Below are 21,948 nucleotides of genomic sequence, written 5' to 3' on the forward strand. Positions count from 1 at the left end.
GGAGTCGTCCTCGCCCCCCTCGTCGGTCGCCAGCAGCAGGCTCAGTTCGGTCCGGGCAAAGGGGGGTTTTAGCCTGTTCGCATGTAAGACCCGGAGGGGGTTCCGGGGGGACTCCAGGTCGACCAGGTAAGTGACGGGACTTTTCTTCTCCACTACCTTGAAGGGCCCGGCCCACTTGTCCTGGAGGGCGCCGGGTTCGACCGGGGCCATGACCCATACCTTCTGTCCGGGCTCGAATTCGATGGTAGAGGAGTTCCGATCGTACCACCGCTTCATGTCCTCCTGGCTGGCCTCGAGGTTGGCTTCGGCCATGGCTCGGAACTTGCGGGTCTGGTTCCGGAGAGTCAGGAGGTATCGGTAGACGTCAGGAGGGGCGCCTTGGGGCTTCATCTCCCAACCCTCCTTGACCAGGCTGAGCGGTCCGCGGACCGGGTGTCCATACAATAGCTCGAACGGGCTGAACCCCAGGGACTTCTGCGGGACCTCCCGATAGGCAAACAGGAGGCACGGCAGCAGAACATCCCATCTCCGCCTGAGGGGCTCTTCCAGGCCCTGGATCATCCCTTTTAATGTTCGGTTGAACCGCTCAACCAGTCCGTTCCCCTGAGGGTGATAGGGGGTCGTGAACTTGTATGTGACCCCGCACTGCTGCTACAGGGACCGCATGTACCTGGAGATAAAGTTCGTGCCGCGGTCGCTCACCACTTCGCTGGGGAATCCCACTCGGGAGAAGATCCCCATCAAGGCCCGGCCTACCACAGGGGCCGTTATGGTTCTTAGCGGGACCGCCTCCGGGTACCTGGTGGCGTGGTCCACGAGGACCAGGATGAAGCGGTGGCCCAGGGCGGTTTGGGGGTCCAGGGACCCCACAATGTCGATTCCGACCCGTTCGAACGGGGTGCTGACGGCTGGAAAGGGCTGGAGGGGGGCCTTGACCCGACCCCCCGACTTCCCGCTGGCTTGGCAGGTCTGGCAGGACCGGCAGTGGTTGTCCACGTCTCTCCGCATCCGGGGCCAGTAGAAGTGGGTCACCAGACGACTGTACGTTTTGTCTTGCCCCAAGTGTCCGGCGAGGGGCACATCATGTGCCAGGTTGAGAAGGAACTCCCGGAAGCGGAGGGGGACCACCAACACGCGGCTGGCCCCGAGGTCTGCCACTTTCTGTTCACTGTACAACAGGCCCTCGGCCCAGTAGACCCAGTGGGTGCCGGTCTGGTCACCGTCGGCTTGCGCGGTCGCCTGTTGTCGGACCCCTTCGAGAGAGGGACAGGACTGCTGTTCTTGCTAGAACTGCTCTCGGGTGGGGCCCCCTTCATGTCGCCATTGTGCCAGTTCTGGTAGGGCGCTCGGGGACGCCATCTCCTCGGGGGAGGATTCGCTGGGTCCAGGGTCGGTGTCCGCCTCCTCCTCGCTGCTGGTGGGAGGGGGTGTGAGCCCCTCGGCCTGGGCGGCCCCGGAGGTCGAGGATGAGCGGGGGGCCCGGGCGGTCACGGACCGGGTGATGGCGCAGGCCCAGTCAGCCAGTCCCAACATGCGGAGGTGCTCTCGTCGCTCCACTTGAGCCCAGGGGGAACTCTCCAAGTCGTTCCCCAGGAGACAGTCGACAGGGGCGTCGTCGCGCACCGTCACCTTCAGCAGGCCCGTCACCCCTCCCCACTCAAAGGGGACCAGGGCCATCTGGCACAGGCTTTCACTGTTGTCGGCCGTCCGTACGGGGCACAGGACATTCGGTAGAATCTGTTCAGGGGTCACCAGGTGGCAGCGGACAGCGGTGATACTGGCGCCTGTGTCACGAAGGGCTTCGGCCCGTTGTCCATTGACCGTGACCTGCTGCCGGTACTTCTGGGTGTTGCTTGGGATGGGGGTGCAGGGTACCATTTCTCGGCTACCCAGGCAGACCAGGGACATGGCTGCCGGCTCCCACTCAGTGTTTCCTCGGTCGAGGGTCTCCTCTTCCTCTTCTCCTTCTCCCAGGGCGGCGGCCACCAGCTGTCGGGGCGGGGGCCCGCCGGCCCCGTTTCTTCGGTTCAGGGGGCAGACCGGATCGCTGGCATAGTGTCCGGTTTGTTGGCAGCCGTAGCAGGTCACTGGTGGCCGTGGTCCGGGTCTGGCCGGGGGCGCCCCCCTTCGGGCTAGGCTCGGAGAGAGTTGTTGCTGCGGTGGTCCTCGAGGGGGGCTCCTGGGGGCCCCGGCGGGAGGGTCTCGGTTCCTGTTCGGCCCTCCCCCTCCACCGCGCTGGCGGGGGGGTCCGGTGGGGTTCCTCTGGTACTCCCCCATTGAGTTCCGGGGGACCCGGGAGTTGACCCATCGATCGGCCTCGACGGCGAGTTTTCGTGGGTCGGTCATTTTGCTGTCGAGGAGGTGCTGTCTTAGTTCCACAAAGCAATTGTTGGAGAGGTGCTCCCACACGATGAGGTCGACCAACTGCCCGTAGGTGGTTACTTTGCTCCCTTTGATCCACCCTTCTAGGGCCCGGCTGAAAAAGTCCACATATTCCACCCATGTGGTACCCGGGATTTTCTTGCAGTCTCTGAACCGCTGGCGGTACATTTCCGCGGTTAGCCCGTAGCGGGTGAGCAAGGCCTCCTTCATGTGATCGTAGGAGGTCATCACCTCCTCCGGCAGCTGGAGCAGCGTGTCTCGACCCTCACTCAGGAACCGCCCCCACAGGCCCGCGCCCCAGTCTTTTCGGGGCACCCGATGAGAGGTCATGGCCACCTCGTAGGCCTTGAACCATTGTTGGATGTCGTCATTCTTGTAATACTCCTTGACGACCTCTTTCGGGATATGTACCTTTGTCTCGGAAGGCGGTAGAGTGTCTCTAGTACTGGGGGTGTTGGTCCCTCCGTTCTTGGCCTTGATCTCGAGCTCCTTGAGACTGCGCTCGTGCTCAAGAGTCAGTTTCTTCTCCTCCAACTCCCGGTGTCGTCTCTTCTCCTCGATCTCCTCTTGAAGCCGTAGCTGCTCTAGGGCCAGTTTCTTTTCTGCCAGCTGGAGTTCGCCGTCCAGCCGCAGTCGTGCGAGCTCTAGCTCGTGGCTCCGGACCTTCTCCCGTTCTCGTATTTCGTCTTCAGAGAGGCTGGTTTCCAGGCTCTTTCTTCCTCCGGTTGCCGGAGTCAGTGCGGTTGATGTGGTCTCAGTCAGGGGCAGGGGACCTTCTTCCTGGGAGGGGCCTGCCCCGGCCTCCCACCATGCCCTTAGAGCCTTCTGCATCTCCTCTTTGGTACCTAGGCCGGTGGTTGCAATGCCTTTGTCCTTGCAGAACTGTTTTAACTCTTTGTGCGTATATTCCTCCAGCCGTTCGGGCTGGAACTCCATTGTCGCGTTGTTTTCCTGGCTGCTCATGATGCTGTTCGTTTGGACGGGTAGCTAGTGGGTACTGGCTGGTACGTACTGCGTTCGGCTCGGATCCCACCGCTGCCCCCAAATGTTGGAAGGCGGACCCCGAGGAGTCGGCGAGACCACCAAGGGGGGCCCTCGCACTGCACGAAGTAGCCGAGCGCTGCCGAGAAGTCTCCTGAGAGATCCTTCTCCTATCACGTACTAGCACAGTAACACCACCACACAGGACTCAAGGAGGTTGTCTTTACGACAAGCAATTCTTTATCAGCAATAAAAGTTTACGAGTTCAATATTTACACGAAGGGATCGAGGGATCCACCAAAAGTCTCAATGTCTCTTTGGAAGGGTAGGGGTAGCGGGACAGTCTTTGGCGGGAATGCGGTACGAGGGTACCTGAGGCCCAGTTCTTATCCTCAAGCTGGAGGACCTCCGATCTCGGAGGGGTCGAGCCGCGATGGCGTCAGCAGGGCTCTGGCGTACAGTTCGTGGAGAGCCGCGATTTAATCAGCAGGGCTCTCAAGATGGTCTTCTGCTCAGCTCGAGCCGCGACGTCGTCAGCAGGGCTCCGAGGAAGGTTTCAGCGAGGTTGGGCCGCGACGGCGTCAGCAGGGCTCCGATGTTCCAGGTGGTTCAGATTGTTCACAAGAGGGAGCCGCGACGCAGTCAGCAGGGCTCGTGATGGTTCCGACAAGAGTTCTTCTCCGTAGGGTCAGCCGCGATTCAATCAGCAGGGCTCTCGATTCCGGGATACAACTGCCGATCTGTGGTGGGGTCGCCCCAGATATAGGTCTGGAGCCCTTTGATGTCCGGACCTATGCGCCCGGGAGGGCGGAGTGGCCGGGTGGAGGTGGCCAGACGCCCAGCAGGAGAGGCGCCAGGCCCAAGGGAGTTGCCGGGCGATCACACCTCGAGAGGGGAGGACAGTTGGGGGTCCCATCGATACCGTCCTCCGCCGGGGGCGATGAATGGTTCCTGCGGCACCCCCTGGCCAGTTCGTGGTGCCTCGATGTCGAGGCTTTGCTGGGGTCGAGGCCGGGTTGAGCGGGGTTGCGCTGGCTGGTGCACAGTGTGACGTAGATGCCAACAAGATGGCGGAGCCACGAGGAGTATGCGACCGCGTGCAGCTTCGGGTGAAGGGCCTTGGTGCAGTTCAGACGGGTGGCCCGTGAAGGCCGGGGCGGGGAACGGGCACAATCCATGGGGTTAAGGACCACGCCACGAGGCCGGGTCCAACACTGATTATAAACAACAAATCGGTAGGTTATGAGTTAGCTGCCTTTATGTCTATTGGCCTTGCGTCTGCTCTTCAAATCTTGGTTCTTTTCTTTTAATTTCTTTTCTTCTTATCTATGTCATATTTATTATTCTTTTTCTAATCTTTCATATTATCTTTCATAATCCTATCAGTGGATCTACAAGACTGTTGCTCTCGCTACTTTTTATCATTTAAAAGTGTTTTCTTTTATCTAAGCTACCTCCTTCACTTGAATTATACTCTCCGACTTATTTTAAATCAGTGCTTCTTATTTGTAGTATCTTGTTAGTTACAATTTATAAAGGTTTTATCTTTTATAGTGCGTCATTGAATGCAGACTGTTTAGGAAACCTTTTAAGAGGCAGAATGTTTTGTACCACCATCCAAACTTACTGCTTGTAATCTAAATTTAAAGTTTCCTAAGATAGCACACATATTGCATTTTCAATTGTATAAATTATAGAGCACTGTATGATTTTGGAGAATTTGTAATCATGATTCTAAAGAATACAGTTTTTTCTCTTCCTCTTATGGTTCACTAACCAGACCTGATTACATTTTTACCAGTAAATTCAAATCTCCTAAACTAATTATTTCATAAATTGGTTTCATATGTATATCTGATACTGTGATAAGTATTATTGCTCATAACGTAAACAGTAGATATGGTAGAAAATGGAGATTTAACATTATCCCCTGTGTGTTGCCATCACTAGTAAAGGCATACTGCCTTTACATTAGAACCCTTTGCATAATCTAACCTGAACATAATTCGGTATTCAATAATTGGGACTCATATAAAGTGTCATTGGTAGCTTTACAAATTTCATATGTTGCTAAGAAGAAAACTGCATGTAACGTCTCTCATTTATTCTGTATTTCAGCAAATTCAATTCTTATAAAACATACATTATATTTCTAAATACTAAAACATGTTGGCAGACCTTATGGTTGAAAACAGTGTTAAATGAAATTGCTACATCAAAGCTATCACCTTGGCAAAAATAAAGTGGGCAAAATAATGGCTAATCATTTAAGAAGTAACCATAAATTATTCAAAACATAATTGAATTGTATAGAATGTTTCTGATTTGGAAAACATATTTCTAAAACATTTGAATAATACAATGAATCATTACATGTGGCGACACTATCCATGTCAAGGTGACAAATAAAAAATATTTTTAACGATGGTCAAACAGAAAAATATTACCTTGCATTTTCATGTTCTAGAAAATGGCAAGCATTTGTAAGACATAGAGAGTGTTGTCTCTTTGCTTAATTCTCCTTGGGCAGAGGATCTATCCTGATACTTCATATCTCATATTTCTTATTTAATTCAGTCTAAATTACTGGAACTTTTAAAGTCTTTCTTATAGGTCAGTTGTGCCATGAGTTCCTTTCTACATTCTCCTTCCATAAAATAAAACAAAGATTCTCACATTTGAAAGAACTTCAGACATATCTCCTTAATAAATTGTGACTATGAGATTTGCTCTCAAATATTATACACTAGGCTTGGGGCTTCGCCCAGTCTGAATGTTTTAAAGAATGTTTGTCTTCTAATAAATTCTGATAAAGGTTGTGTACTACTTGTCTTAGATAAGCTAAGGTGAGAAGCAAAGATTACAGATCTCGTGGAGGTCGGCACAGGAGAATTTCGCACGACAGAGGGAAGTATCGAGGTGGCGTCCATTCCATCAAAAGGGAGGCATGGTGGGAACCGACCGAATGGAAAGGGAAAAAGGCCCCAGAGTCGACTAGAGAGCCCCAGATGACAGTGTAGGCATTGACCCGATACGAAGAAGGGGGAGCGTGATCGAATAACAATACTTACGGAGAGCGTGAGGACCAAAATCAACACCACACAGGAATCGTTCTGGAGCATGGGATCACACGTTCGAACCCAACGATGGAAAGAAAACAATCTAACAGTTTAGCCGATGATCATGTGCATTACAAGCAACAGGTTGAGTCACAGTCACTGTTCCCTAGAACGTGCGCGGGTGCGCGCGCGCGCACTGAAGTCCCCCGAGCGCAGTGTCCCAATTGTAGCGCACACACACACAACACAGCTTGAAAGTCCGTTCTCGCCGCCGCTTTTAAAACGGGAGCGGCGCGAAAACGGTAATTTCCTTGTTGCCGGAGGCAGAGCTGGAGACGATGGTGGAGAGGACACAGCTGAGCGTCAGGAAAGTGTCCTCTCCCTTATGCCCTGTATGGTTAGGGAGGGCTCGGGTTTACGAGCAAGTGGCGCCTGAACTTGCTGCATTTGTTTCTTAATTGTGCACGCCAGCGGGGCAGTTTGTGGGCCTTTGTGAAAGTATTCATGTTAATTGCAGCGCCGTCATGCGCTGCAATTAACATGAATAATTTTACAAAGGCCCACAAACTGCCCCGCTGGCGTGCACTATTAGGAAAAGGAATGTGGTAATCTAAAGCGCGACATGTTCTTTCAGATGATTCTGAAAGAACACGTTGTGTTGAACTCTGCATTCCTTTGCTAGTAGTAGGCATCTGCGGGGCTGAATGTGAGCCTTTGAAATAGTTTTCATGCAAATTGCGGTGCACAAGGGTGCTGCAATAAACAAGAATACTATCTCAAGGCTCACATTCAGCCGCGCACTATTAGAAAAACGAATGCAGGGTCAAACACAACTTGGGCTTTCAAAATCACATGTTGACCTTGCATTTCTTTTGTTAAAAGTGCGTGGCTGAACGTGTTCATTTGAGATAGTTTTCTTGTTAATTGCAGTGCACACCAGCGCTACAATTAACATGATTACTATCTCAAAGGCCCACATTCAGCCCAGCAGCTGCCCACTATTACCAAAAGGAATATAGCAAACAGTGGTGGCTGGTAAAGTTTAAGAGTGGTGAGGCTGGGCCTGGCGAAGGGGGATGGAAATTGCCAGAGGGGGCACGTTAGGTGAGCATCACTCAAATAAAGGTTGCTACCATAGTCCTGACGTGATACAGTAAGCGCCTAGATGAAGGATTTCTAGCAGTTATACGAAGCAAATACAGAGTTTTATGAAGTCTAAAATAAAAGCAGCAACAAGAGGTCTCTTTAGATTTAAAAAAAATGAAAGAGGGCAGTGTAAGCCAGGCAAAACGATCTGGCCCGATAAAGAAATGACTTAACATTTTCTTTTGTTGCAACAGTTGTCCTGGAATCAAATGTTCTTGTTCCAGTCTCAACATAGCTGCATTCAGACTCAGTAGCTGCACAGTGCGTGCTCTGGACTCCAGCGGCCGCCACGGGTCCATGGGATTGGGTCTCAGCGGAGGCAGAGATCATTCATGATTATGCTTAAATTACCGTGCTGTGGTGTAAGCACTGCCCTGGCATTGCCACGTCCTGCGTACTGCCGCACGTTGCCATGAGGATTACTTCCTATTTTAACTAATACATTGTAGCCAGCAGCCCGCAAAGCCTACCAGGAGCAGCGCTCTCGCACAGGCCTGCGTAGCGGCATTATGACTTGACAGCCAAGGCAGGTGCTATGCCTATTGTGCGTGAATTTGCATTTCAGTGCGGACCACCACACTGAAATGCGTTAGTCTAACACCTGATGCGTGGTCCCTGGCAGGGCTGTGAGTAACACTTTCTCGCCAGCAAAATCAAGCCATAAAGAGGAGGGAAACGTATGAAGAAATTACGGGGCAGATTTACAAGAGTGTATACCTGTAGGTGTGCAAGTGACTAACCCCATTTTTCAGACGTAGCTAGACCTACTGCCACCTGGGGCAGCCCCTAACTGCCTCCCGGTGCAGGTAAGGAGCTGGGGGGGGCATCCGACGGACGACTTGTTCTGGGTGGGGGATGGCGGCCGATGGGCAACTTGTTCTCTGGGGTGGGAAGATGGTGGCAGTTGACAGAGACGACTTGCTCACCTCTGCCGCCCCCCAAAACAACCCCTCTCCCCTCAGCTACACCACCGTGCGGAGAAGTCAACATCTGGACCAACATATCCTAAAATTTGCATGGGCATTCAAGCCACAAAACACAGCGCAATTTAGTGTTGTACACACAGAACTTTAAAATTGTTAATAGTAATTAAAGTGGCACCGTCTTTTGCGTTATGCTATGTCGCGCAACGGCCTGTGCAAAACTTAAATAAATGAGGACCTGGTGTCACTGTGAAGTAAGGCCACAGGATGTGATTTTAGTGAAATGGCACTACGTATTTAGACACCTATTGTAACAATGATGAATGGCTTAACAAGCCATCTTCTTGCAAACTGTCAAAGGTGAATTTTAAACTCCACAAGAGGCAATGGAAAAGCTGGTCCAATTCTAGTTTGAGTAAAAGCAATAACTGTCAATTATTTTCACCCACACAACTATTCGTAAACATTCTGCTACTTACTTTACTCAGAGACAGAAATGGAGCCCTTGGAACATCCGAAGGAGCACATTTTGTTTTCTCAGACTTTCCTACTACATCATACGTTCCAGGCCCAGGAACACCCTGAAAACAGAAAAAAAAGGCTTAAAAGGCATTACAGACTGGCACTTTATTGGAACTACACTTTACTTTTGGAACTCATACATAAAAACAAATAAATGCTAAAAGTTTGTATACTATTTCCAAATCCCTTGCATTGAGTAATATATCGCACGAAGTACATATGAGTATACATAATTAGGACATTGCAAATCTCCTACGGTTTCCAAGATAATATAAAGGCATGAGGTAAGAGGTGGAATAACTTATGGGAACTGTGAGTTAACTTGTAGTATTCTCCCTCCATACATTTGAGGGTAATTTGAGGGTACTTTATTTCTTATAATATGTGACTCTGTTTAAATAATGTTCACCTAATTGGAGAGAAAGAGGAGAAATTAAACATTCTATTTCTCCAAGCAAAACCACTTAAATATTTGTTTCATTAGTGGGAAACATTAGAAACATCAGGCAAATAAAAGTAAACAGCAATCATTATATGAGCATCTGAAGCATAGATACATTCTCAAAATATTGACTCAATGTGCTGAGAACACCATCTAATTACAATTTAAGAACTAAGAACCTGATTTAGAGCTTGGCGGATGACACGTGGTACAACCATGACAAATATTCCCTCCGTCTTAGTGCAAGTGTGTTGTATACTAATCCATGTGTAATAAGGCGAACAGGCTAATCTATTATGTCCTAATGCACTTGTAGTGAGGCAGACAGGATAACCGTCTCATTTGTCATGGAGCATCGGTCCGAAAAACTCTACATTAGGCCCTAAAGGCCAGGTGTATTGAAAACATTTCCAGTTGCAAACCGTGTCACACGGTTTACAAACACAAAGGTGTTTTGTGCAATGCACTAACATTATTTTCAGAGTCTGAAAAGCATTTTCTGACTTGCAATGTGAATTTGGGATCCCTCCGGATCAAAATTATGGGGTGTGGAGGTGAAAAAGGCAGTCCCTCCTAACAACGAAGAGCAAACCTTTGATCAGTTACTGACACCTCGAATGAGGTAATAATATATGGAAGGTGTTCTCTTGGGACATCTTCCTCTTTGTAAATCGTGTTGGTCAACCACCACTGATGTTGTCCTACATTGAAAACATTTTCTTTAAAAGCTGCACCAGTTTCTGTAAGGAACACAGCTGCTTTAAAAAGGTTTATGTGTGGAAATCCAAGCATAGGGATGGTGAGCTGATATTCCTGGAAAACCACCATCCCGAAGTTTGTTTCCAATCACAGGGAGTCGTAAATAACCACCAATCACAGGGGCTCGCAAATATTAACCTACCTAAATAATATGCATTAGACTGATCGTTCTGCAACCCAGGGGCGGCTTGTCTGTTAAAGCAGAGGAGCGTCGCCCAACTGAAATGCTCCAGAGAGGAAAACTAAAATGCCACTGAAGCTAATTCATCACCATTTTATTTTTCGTAGAACCCGTCCCACACAGAGTGTCAGGACAGGGCGGGGCCTACTAAATGGCCACAGGAAGGAGGGTGGGCTGCCTTTAGCACTTGTTCAAAGTGTGCATGTCTCTTTGGCTGCTGTCTTGCGATGGACCGGCAGACATGCGCACTTTAAACCTCTCAACCCAGAGTCCAGGCATCCAATGCCCTCATGAGTGCGTAGCGAGGCCGCTTCCTCCAATCAGGGTGCTGCTCTCGTGAACATGAGAGCAGTGCCAGGATTGGCTTGGGAGCCCGCCTTGAGGAGAGAAGACGACGGAGGACTTTGCCTCGTTGCAGGAAGGTACTTTTATTTAATGTATTATTATTATAATTATTTTTTTTTTTGCCACCCTTGGCACATGCCAGCCGCCACTGCTACAACCCACTGTGACTGGAGATATTGCAACTAACCCTAATAATTCATACGTCACATTGCAAAATTAGAGACAGGTGCAACTCCCTGTAGGATGAACTTTAGTCTTACGAAGGCCAGGGCTGAACCTGGGCAGGGGGACAGGGAGGCAAACAATGGGGTTACGGGGACAACCCTTGGCTGGATTTGGGGAGGAGTGGATTTTATATTTCTTTCTATGTTTATTTCCACTTGCTTGAAATGGCATTTTATGGGCACAACTAGTCTCTCCTCTGTTGTTATGCACGATCATTTAGGTTTGGGTCGGGTGTATCAAACAAGCAAAACTCTATAAAATATTGTCATTAATTAAATCAGAGATATGAGCTTTTTCTGCGTCTTAAGCAATTAACAGATTTTTTTAATTATAAATGCATATACTCTGGATGGGGTAATTTATTTTTGCACAGCAATCTATCAGTGTTTCCAACACTGACCACACATCACAAGTCCTACAATAATTGTTCATCAGTAATACCATACCCATTATTCCCAGTATCATAAATATTGGAAATTCCAGGAAGCGGTATGATTGTAGGAGTACAAGCAATTTTAGTAATGGTCCCCTTTGGAATGGGTAATATCATGAAGAAATCAATGTTACCAAAATTATTTCAGCATTATATTAACTTTTTGGGAAGAAATCCACCTTCTTTGACCTTGAGGAATTATCTCAGGAGTCATCTGGGATAATATTGCATGAGGCATTAATGCATGTCTCCTAAAAAACAATTTGGGAGAAAACGTCTGTTTCCGTTCAAACCAGTAATAAGAGTAACTTCTCATTTTTAGACAGCTGGTGTTTTTTTGGCTATAAGCACTTGCATGCCTTGCTCAAACGCTTTTCAAAAACGTAATGATAAAATAAACTGTGCTTCCGAGAGAGATTTCAGTAGCAGCATTAGTTCAATGTTTGATTTTTATTGCACGCATTTTCATGTTATTTCTGTATAGTGTACTTCATATTTCTAATAAACCAAACTGAAACAGAGAACTCGGCAGTTATGGAGGAGGGATCTGTTTCCTGACTTTGACTTTGGAGACAACAAGACATACTTAGGCGCCTGTAATAAATTGTCACAGGCAACGGGTAACAGGTCTAGGCCTAATCTCAATGGCGAAGCCTCCACCAGGACCAATCTCCAGAGACAACATCCCCCACAAAGTGGCCACTCCCACTCTGTGCATCCAAACGTTGCCCAGAGGCACATCCATACCTGCCTGCTCTCTCCTACCTGCACCCTCTAGGCCCACACTGGCAAAAGCTAAGTCACCGCCCCGTCCTGTCCACAACCTCGGGATCGGGCACCTGCCAGTTCTGGCCTGTAATGTGTGGGGCGCTGGTCTCCCACAGGTCGCATTTGTTGAGCGTTCTAGCAACAATTTATCTTGTAGAGGCATGGCAATTCAGCAGAAACAAAGTTTGCAAACTTTGCAGAGGTGACAGAGGGACTGCAGTGGGTTTTCTACCTGTTCCTTCTCAGTTCTATTTACTTGAGTTACACAGAGTGCGGAATGTATCTTAGGTGCCAGAGTACCAACTTGCATTTCAAACCCAGTTGCACTGACCTATTGGTCGAGGATATCCCACTTTTTGTTTCCTTGAAGGCACTGTGGTGCCGATTTGGGAGTTGCCTGGCTCCCTGATCAGATTTGGGCACCATCTTGTAGCGGATTTGTGCACGACTTATAATGGTCTTATGGTTAACTTGTTCACATTATTCTTTTAATTTGAGTTATTTTACCAGTATGGTCTGTCTGCAGGGGAGCCTGCCGCTGGACTAAGGGGTTGCTGGACCCCAGTTTGCACTTTCTTTTACCCACCTGTTTGCCGTGTCCGAGGCTCTTCGAAGGTTCGGTCACGCCCTCTAGGCTACGCCCCTTCTGCCTAGCGGGCTATTTAAAGGATATGTCAGCACGTCTGCACCGCTGGCACGTCCAAGGCAAGCCGGTCTGCGCCCGTCCACACACAGACAGCGTCTAGCGCCACAACCCCTGCCCCATTTACTCCAGAAAAGCCACATTTTGTGACTTATACAAGGGAGATACTTATGGCATTCAACAAGGCAGGTAAGAAGAGCAACTGCTCGACTGTAGAGCCCCTTTTTGGTCCTTTAGCATGTACCACCTGTGGACTCTCTCTTTCCTATGATGGGCTGCAGGCAAGTCGGCGAGATGAATCTCAGGGCACCCAAAACCCACGGATAGCTAAAAGCTTTTGATGCACTTCGGTAAATGCGCGATCTCTAGTCAATCATAGACTCGAGTTTGCAGAGATGGTAGGCACGCACAGGTTTGATGTAGTATTTATCACCGAAATGTGAGTGGACCAGGCCTCCGATCCAGGCCTGGTGCAACCAGTCCCGGCAGGATTAATTTTTAGAGCAGATAGAATGAGGAAACGGGGAGGGGGACTGGCTATCGTCTATAAGAACAACTTAGGGGTAACAGGATCCCCAGTGGGCAGTGATTTGGAATGCAAAGTACTCTCATTTCAAATTAAATTTACTAAAACCTACACTTTTAGAGGTATCCTGATCTATCAACCTCTGGGCCCAAGAACCACATTCATCCACAATATAAGTCCTTTTTATTGAAGCTAGCATTGATGCTTTTGACTATTCGTTTTTAGGAGATTTCAATTTTCATTTAGAAAAACTGATTGACGGCAATATTGCATCTTTAGTCGATATTATGGCCAACTTTGAGTTAAATCAACTAGTGAAGTGCCCAACGCATAAAGCAGACCATACTCTGGATGGCATTTTTACAAGCAATTCGGCAATAAAGGTAATTGAGGAATTGGCATTACTCCTCCCGCCATTTCGAGTTTTAGATTAATATAAACTTGGTAAGTGTTGGGGTGAAGTTGCTTGGCTGAATGTGGCGTCTCCAATTTTTCTTACAATTTTTCTCACATTATTCAGAGTTCATAGATTAAATGGATTATCGTACACTGGAAAGGCAACATGGCAATAACTTTTATCATGTGATGCTGAATTGATTATTGTCATTCAATTATGAGTGGGGCATGAACTAAATAGAGCACCTAAACCCCGAGATTCAGTGGGGATGGGGAATGTCCCCTAGGATTTTAATAGTGTGGTCAGAGTGAATGGAGGTTATGCACCATTATCATTTTTTGTTTATGATTGTGTTCATGTTGTATATGAACAGAACAAGGGGTCACTGAAATTGAATTGTCATGTGTCTTTTGTTGTTTTTTATTTGAACAGGTTCCCCTTCACAGGCGAAGGACTCTTTGAAAGGTGATATCCCCCTTTTTTCACTTCTGAATTGGTAGAAGGGGAGGGGGTGCACCCAGGGTCACAGAGGTGAGAGTCATGAGGAAAGCCGGGGTATTGTCAATTGCCGGCTGAAACATGTCGACACCCATGCAGAGTTGAGCAGGTGGAGTCTCATTATAAGCTCCTCTACCTTGCATCCACTAATTTCTTTTTAACCCTGGTCAGGGGACCTAATATTAAAATTGTGATAAGGATTCCCGGGGACCAGCTTTTAACACCACTTTGTCTGCACCATTTCTCACCCTTGATTTTTCACTGACTATTCACTGTATGTTGTATTGTCTTCCCCTCCCTATTGCTCCACCTCCAGTGTTGGGAAAACACGGAGGTGTGTTAGCAGCCCTATGATGAAGCATGACACAGCTTGCTGTGTGTGAGGGCGGTTTTAAAACCAAGGTGCATTTTCCTTTCACTCACTCTTAGAAACCTTTATTTTTATGAAATATCCCTCTTCTTTTTGTGATTAAAGTCTGAGTGGGAGGCCGAAGAGGGACTTGATCCTCTCACCCCTCTGTTCTAGTGTGTTCTGTATTACTATGGTCAGACCATAAGACGGTAACTGTTAGAATTAGCATAGAGCTACCCAAAGAAAGATCAACCAAGTCATTACCTGCTTTTGATGGTCGGGTCTGGAAGAACATTGACCCCGTTAAGTTTGAATCCTGTTTAGTAAATTCTAATCCAAGCCTCAGTCTGGATATAGAATTGGCAGTTTCTTCATACTCCTCTTGGATCAAGGCCACACTTGACTCCCTAGCCCCCATTAAATTGATCACCCAATGACGAAAAACCCCTTCAGAACTGTGGTTCACAAACAAGCTTAGACAGCAAAAACAGCTTTGCAGAAGGAAAGAACGGCAGTGGAGATCCAAATAAGATCTCGTCGACAGGGAGAAGTACTCATGAGTTATAATAGATTATAAAAAATGATTTTGGAAGAGAAAAATAGGCATTTTATTGAAAAGATATTGCAGGCCCAAAATTTGAATAAAGAGCTAATCCGCACAGTGAAAAGTTTAGCAAAAACATCAGAACCTACATGCATTAATGGCAGCCAGATCTTTTGCAATGCCTTAGCTAAGTTCTTTAAGGGAAATGTGGAAGATGTATTTAATTATTTTGCCAACAAGAGTCTTAATTATACAGCAGATCAAACAACTCTCTAAAGTTGTCCAGAGGATGGGATAACTTTTCCCCTCTGACTTTAGAACAGGTACACAAGCTAGTGCTCTCAACTACTTCTGGTTCACCGCTTGATCCATGCCGGCACAGAATAGTTCACCTGGCACCAAATATAATCAGCCAGCAGCTGACTAATTTGTTCAATTAAATTATCGTTACAGGCAATTTTTCAGAGAATTGGAAGATGGCCACTATACTTCCTCTGCTAAAAAAACGAAATCTGGATGTGCAGGAAAAGTAGAAGATTAATTTAATTATTTTTTCAACAGGAGTCTTAATTATATAGCAGATCACACAACTCTCGAAAGTTGCCCAAACATTATAGGATGGGATAACTTTTCCCTCTGAATTTAGCACAGTTACACAAGCTAGTACTTCCAACTACTTCTGGTTCACCACTAGATCCCTGCCCGCCCAGAATAGTTTACTTGGCACCAAAAATTATTAGTGAGCAGCTGACTCATCTGTTCAATGAAATTATCGTTACAGGCCATTTTCCGGAGAATTGGAAGATGGCCTCTATAATTCCTCTGCTAAAAAAACAATTCTGGATGTGCAGGAACCCAGTAGCTACAGACCTATTTCCAGGTTGCCATTTCTGGCAAAGGTCTTAGAAAAAGCACTAAATGTTCAGTTAGCCACTTTTATAAAAAAAAAAAAAATCTGGATCCAACACAATTCGGGTTTCGCGAAACACACAGCACAGAAACAGCCCTTATTATGGCGCCATAGAATTGAGAGGCATCCTAGATTCAGGAGGGAAAGCCGTGCTGATACTTTTAGACCTCTTGGCGGCCTTTGATACGATGGGTCATAACATCATTGCTAACCAATTCTCAGAATCTGGAATCAAAGGTCAAGCTCTTAAACTTCTTAAATCTTTTTTAGCAGATAGAGTCCAATTTGTGCAGTTGGGAGCATGCTCCTCTGAACAGTTTGGGCTGCCATACGAAGTACCACATGGCTCATCTCTGAACCCACTTTGTTTAACTTATAGGGAGTGCCGCTAGCCAAGCTTATTAGGTCCTTTGGCTTTTCAGTTGTCTCATATGCTGATGACACACAGTTAAGTATTTCAGTGTCCAGCAATGTAAAAGAAGCTGCGAATGGTTTTAATTAATGCATGACTCAGATTAATAAATGGATGAAAACAAACTGTTTTTGAAAAACAATTGTAAGTTGAACTCAGGGAAAACTGAGGTGCTTTCACTGGGCAATGACCCTGATTTTTGGTCCTCCAGTTGGTGGCCAAATTAGCTGGGTTCTCTCCTTTCACCAGTGAAAAAGGTGAGGAACCTAGGGATTAATTTCAATGATCGACTGGCCTTTAAGGAATAGGTCCACGCTTTAACTTCAGCAGTGTTTTTTATTCTCAAACTAATTAGGAAAATTTGCCCCTAATCCCTAAGGATTAGCAAAAACGGTTGTGTCTGCCCTAGGCCTGTCCAGATTGCACTATAGCAATGCACTATATTTGAACATACAAAAGGGACAGAAATTGCAGGCCTTATAAAATGCAGCGGCCTGGCTGCTCTTGAATATTACTAGTATGAACAGGAGTATCCAGTAGCTTTGATTGGAACTTATTCAAAACAGAGCCAGTGGAATCAATTCATAGGCTCGTGTGTTTTATATTACTAAGCATCAGTCAGCATCTCAAAGTCTAGTCAAACTTTATTGGATGTCAGCAGTTGCCAACCGGATCAAATATAAATCCCTTTACTAGCCTATAAAGCACCCCATAATGTAGGTCCACACTACTTAAAAACAAATAGTTCATTTGGTACATTCCAAAAAGATACTTTCGATCATCCACTGACAAACATTTGGTGATCCCCAGAGTTGAGAAAGCATATTGGGGAGGAAGGAGTTTCATAGCAGGAACAGCCAAGCTATGGAACACCCTACCTTTAAAAAAAACAATCCCAATTTAACCTCCTTTAGGAATCTATTGAAAACCTGGCTTAAGTGCCAAGATGCCTCAGGGCATTCGAGCTCTTTAAAAAATATAAAATCAAATCAGAGAAGAGCTGGAGTTCTGGAGTGGCATTCTGCTAATGGGTTTGTTCTTTTGGAAATGCGCATGTTGCTCTCGCGGTCAGAGACCTATGCACAGCTTACATGGGCGACTGCCCCTGCACTGCATCTGGTCTTATCTAACAGAAGGAAGATGCATTGATGCATGTGGGGTGCCCTGGGTCAGCATGATGATAGATGCTACATCTTAAAGCCTCTTGATTGTGGTGCAGGGTAAATGTGCCCTATTGCATTAATGGCACTGTCTGGGTGTCACCATGAGGTTATGAGGCTAATGGCCGAATGTAGATTATTTTGGCAGCCATATGGTTGTTCTGAATTGCGGGTAACAGTTAAGATTGCACAGAATTCACGAAGGATGCACAGAGAAACAGATGTTGCTGTGTGACTGAGGGTAGTCCTGCAGGGTGGTGCTTGTTGCAAGAAAGATTGAGCTGTCCTGTTGCACAGAGGAGCAGCATTTTACTGCTGGTGTAGTTTTCTCTGTAACGTGGCTGGTAAGTTCCAAGTCAGTAAGAAGAGAGACGAGGGCAGGCTGGTGAGCAATAGAAGTGGGTAAGTCAGGAAAAGGCGAGCCACGGGCTTGTTTGACCATAACAACCAAAAACGAGCAGGAAATTGTCATAGCGACATGGTAAGAATCGATTTCTTTATAATATGCTGGTGCTGTAAATTTGTATATTACATTGTTACTTTGGGTGAAATTTACTAATTTTAAATCAAACATGACATGGATCAACAAAGAAAACCCCATAAGAATGCTAAATGGCAACTCAGTTTATGATAAGCAGCATACAAATGTCCAGCTTTATTATTCGATATGGAACAAAGGATGGTATTTTAACCCATGTGAGTGTGGAATTTGGTGATATATAGTTCAGCTTCTATTTACACTGCAATGACAGCAGCAGATTAGCCTAGCTGCCACAGCAGAGGAGTGTGGGTTTCAAAGGTGTCTCTAGTCACGAGGCAATAAATCCTCAAGACAAGTCAGGTTCTCCCACTCCCAATTCAACCTAAACTAGACCCTGATGACCTCAACCACTGCCTCCACATCACCCAGACCGCAATTGCAAGTGGATACCTGAAGCTCAACCCAGCCAAAACATGATTCATGTTCTTTGGCAAAAACAAGAAACAGTGCAAACCTGGAACAATCACATGAACCTTGACTGCTTCGAATCACACCTTTTACTGAATATCAGCTCACTTGGATTCACTCTTGGCCGCAAACTCACCCTCAAAGAATGCATTGCCAAAAAAAACACAAACACAGCCTGGTCCCAGCTGTCTCTTCTAAACCTCTTCCGGTGAGCAACTCCAGAACTACGGATCTAGCCCTTCTTGGTTGTAGTAAACCCAGTGGCGTCTGGTAGCTGGGGAAATTGGTGTGCTAGCACAGGGGAAGGGGGGGGGGGGGGGAGTATGTGCATTTTGACATCTGCTGCCTCACTGCCTCTTCAGACAATGTTCACACAGGCTCCCAGAGTCCCCTGAGCCATTACCGATGCTACTCTCATACTGGTATTACCCAGTATGAGAGAGCGTAGCGATTGGGTGGAGCAGGCAGGTTCCAGGTTCCAACAGGGACTGGGAGCCTGAGTTCCTGAGCCTGCCGATATCGCCAATCAATAGCCAGGAGATATCCAAGTGCACATGGTGGTTTGGCCGTCCTAAGATGGCTGACTAAACCTACATGCGCACTGTGCCCGAGCCCACCACTCCTCCTGATGGCCCTGCCCTCAAGACTCAGCAGTGGCTCGGGAGTAAAATACAATTATAATAAAGTAGTTTTATCAAATGCTTTAATATTATATTATTTTACATGTGTCTGCTGGTTCCAGCAGTAGGGCAACACTCCTCCATCATAAAGGAGGAGCCGTCCCTGAGTAAATCCATACTCCAAGGCCTCCCAGGCTCCACACCGGCACCCCTAAAGGGCCTGCACATGCCACAGCATGATTCATCCCAAGCCTGAAGAAATATGGTCATGTCATTCCCGTCCTGATGGAACTTCATCAGCTCCATTTGCCAGCCTGCACCATAATCAAAGACACCTGCATAATTTATAAAGCCATGACAACCAGCACCCCTACTTAAATTTCAGGTAAGCTCATCATCTCAGGTGGTTCTCAGCACCCCGAAGCCAGGACACCATCAGACAAAGAAGTGTAAAAAAGAAGTAAATAAGGCAGAAGGTCTTTTCCATGTATGCATCTAAAACAACATCCTCATGTTTTCCATAATCGATAGATAGAAGCTTTATTCGATACAAAATATATCATAAAAGCAGAATTAATCCTTATACAATTCATAGAAGTCATTTGATATAGAACTAGCAATAACAATTCATTTACAAATTAAAATAAAAAGATAAAATCCATTTTATATAAAAAAGAAATGGGGAAAACCCCCTAAAATTTAAGTATCATAAAAGTAATATACATCAGTATAGTGCAAAACAGTTCGTATAGGCCTAATCCATATTTTTTAGTGTCAAAAACTTTGAACGTAGCACCCATGCGCATCCCAGGTATTTCGCCACCCCGCAGATCACAGTGAGGGAAGTAGTATCTGTCCTGAGAACACGTAAAACAGACAGATAATTTCTTGAGCCCAGCAAACAGGTCTTAACCACTTGCTTCTGATGTGTCTGTAAATTGGGCAAGCAAGCATTAAGTGGGAAATGGACTCGGTACGAGCTCCACATCCTGGGCATGGCGCTGCGGCTGTTACTAATGCCAATCGATCGATCCCCCTCCAGCTCGCTATTAAATCATTAATAGGAAGAGTTCCGATTCTCATTTTCATATATAGGGACCTATCTCTAGGAGTTTGGATAAAATCAAGATATGCTTCCAACTTCCGAACAGGCTTGTGTTCCATGAACCGCTCAGTGAGGGTTCCCCTGTCCGCATTGGTCTCTTGAACCCCCTCCACCCAATTCCAATAAGCTTTTTTTATAACCTGTTTGGGAGGCGGGGTCTGGCTAACCCATGCCTCCCCTAGACCTATGTCAGATAATAGACACCTCAAATTGGAGATCCATTTGACCCTCTGGCCTATGTCCGCTTGGATGATATCGCTAAAGGCTGCTGCATAAAAGGACAGCTCTGGGGTCGATCTGATACGGGCCCAAAAAAGTAGAGGGTGGAGGCGTGCAATATCTTTGATTGAACGTCTGCCCAGATCTAAATACAGGGGCTTTAGTGGAGTAGAGATTGGAAGGGAAAACAGACCTCTAAAAAACTTGTTCTCCGATCTCACTAGGTCAGTGGTGTTCTCAAAACCCCAGAGTTCGGCCCCATACAGGGCTGAGGGGAGTGCTTTGCCTTCATAAACCACAAGAGCCAGGGATATTGGTTTGCTTGCAGAGAGTTGTTGTTCTCTTAAGATCACCCCGGATACCCGCTTGTGGTTTAGAAGCATTTTTGTCAAATGGGAACTCCACTTCAAATCACTAGTGACCCGTATACCCAAATAGTCAAAAGATTCAACTAGGTCTAATGGTTTTCCTTCAAGGGTGATGTTTTTCTAAACTGCTTCAAGGGGGATATAGTCAACAATTTTGTTTTAGAAGTATTAATGATTAGGCCTCGCCCAGAACAAAACAGGCCAAATCTATATAACAGCCTCTGGAGACCACTTGGGCTCTTTGACAGCAGGAGGGTATCGTCGGCGTACAGGAGGGTCGGGATTTTTTCACCCGCCAGGACTGGTGCGTCGGCCGGAAACTCCCTCAAATGGTCTACCACCCCATTCACAAAGAGGGAGAACAAGGTCGGTGCCAATACACAGCCCTGGCGTACCCCCCTATTCACCTCGATCCTCTCTGTTAGCTGTCTCTGAGTCCCCCACCTAATCCTGGCATAGTTGCCCTCATGGAGGCGTCTAATAAAATCCAGAACCATGGGGGGGGTATCCAACTCACGCAACACCTGCCAAAGCCTGGGGAGGGGGACCAGGTCAAAAGCAGTCTTCAGATCAATGAAGGCCAAATACAAACTGCCTTTCCCTATGACCACGGTCTTCCAATAGATCGTAAAGAATCTAAAGATCTGATCCATCGTACCCACTCGCCCCCTAAATCCAGTCTGGAACTGCGACAAAATATCACCTTCCTCCATCCACAGCCTTAACCTCAGAAGGAGCACCCTGCCAACCACCTTTTGTATCACATCTATTAGACTGATCGGCCTGTAGTTGTCAGGGTCCTCCCCAGTAGCGGTCCGTGGAGGGAGTGACGGTGGGGCAGTGAGGCGGGGCGTGGGAGGGGCAGGGTGGTGAAATGTAAACACCGGAATATGGATGACCGGAGGTAAGTACACATTTAAATAAGTAAAACGAATTTCGTTGCACGCGCTGCACCGCAAAATGCGATGCAGCGCACGCAAAGGAATTCGTTTTACTTATTTAAATGTGTACTTACCTCCAGTCATCCATATTGCGGTGTTTACATTTCACCACCCTGCCCCTCCCCCGCCCCACCCCAC

General features: G+C 46.9%; 1 protein-coding gene across 1 annotated transcript in view; it reads right to left on the bottom strand.

Annotated features, from left to right (window-relative positions):
* Positions 1-21,948, bottom strand: part of STPG2 (sperm tail PG-rich repeat containing 2) — a 2,141,360-nt gene that overhangs the window by 1,501,878 nt on the left and 617,534 nt on the right. Inside the window, exon 7 of the mRNA XM_085641159.1 lies at positions 8,971-9,072. Coding sequence (XP_085497285.1) covers positions 8,971-9,072 — 102 coding nt within the window. The remainder of the gene's footprint in view (positions 1-8,970; positions 9,073-21,948) is intronic.

Source organism: Triturus cristatus, chromosome 2_2 (assembly GCF_964204655.1).
Source record: "Triturus cristatus chromosome 2_2, aTriCri1.1, whole genome shotgun sequence".
NCBI classification, from domain to species: domain Eukaryota; kingdom Metazoa; phylum Chordata; class Amphibia; order Caudata; family Salamandridae; genus Triturus; species Triturus cristatus.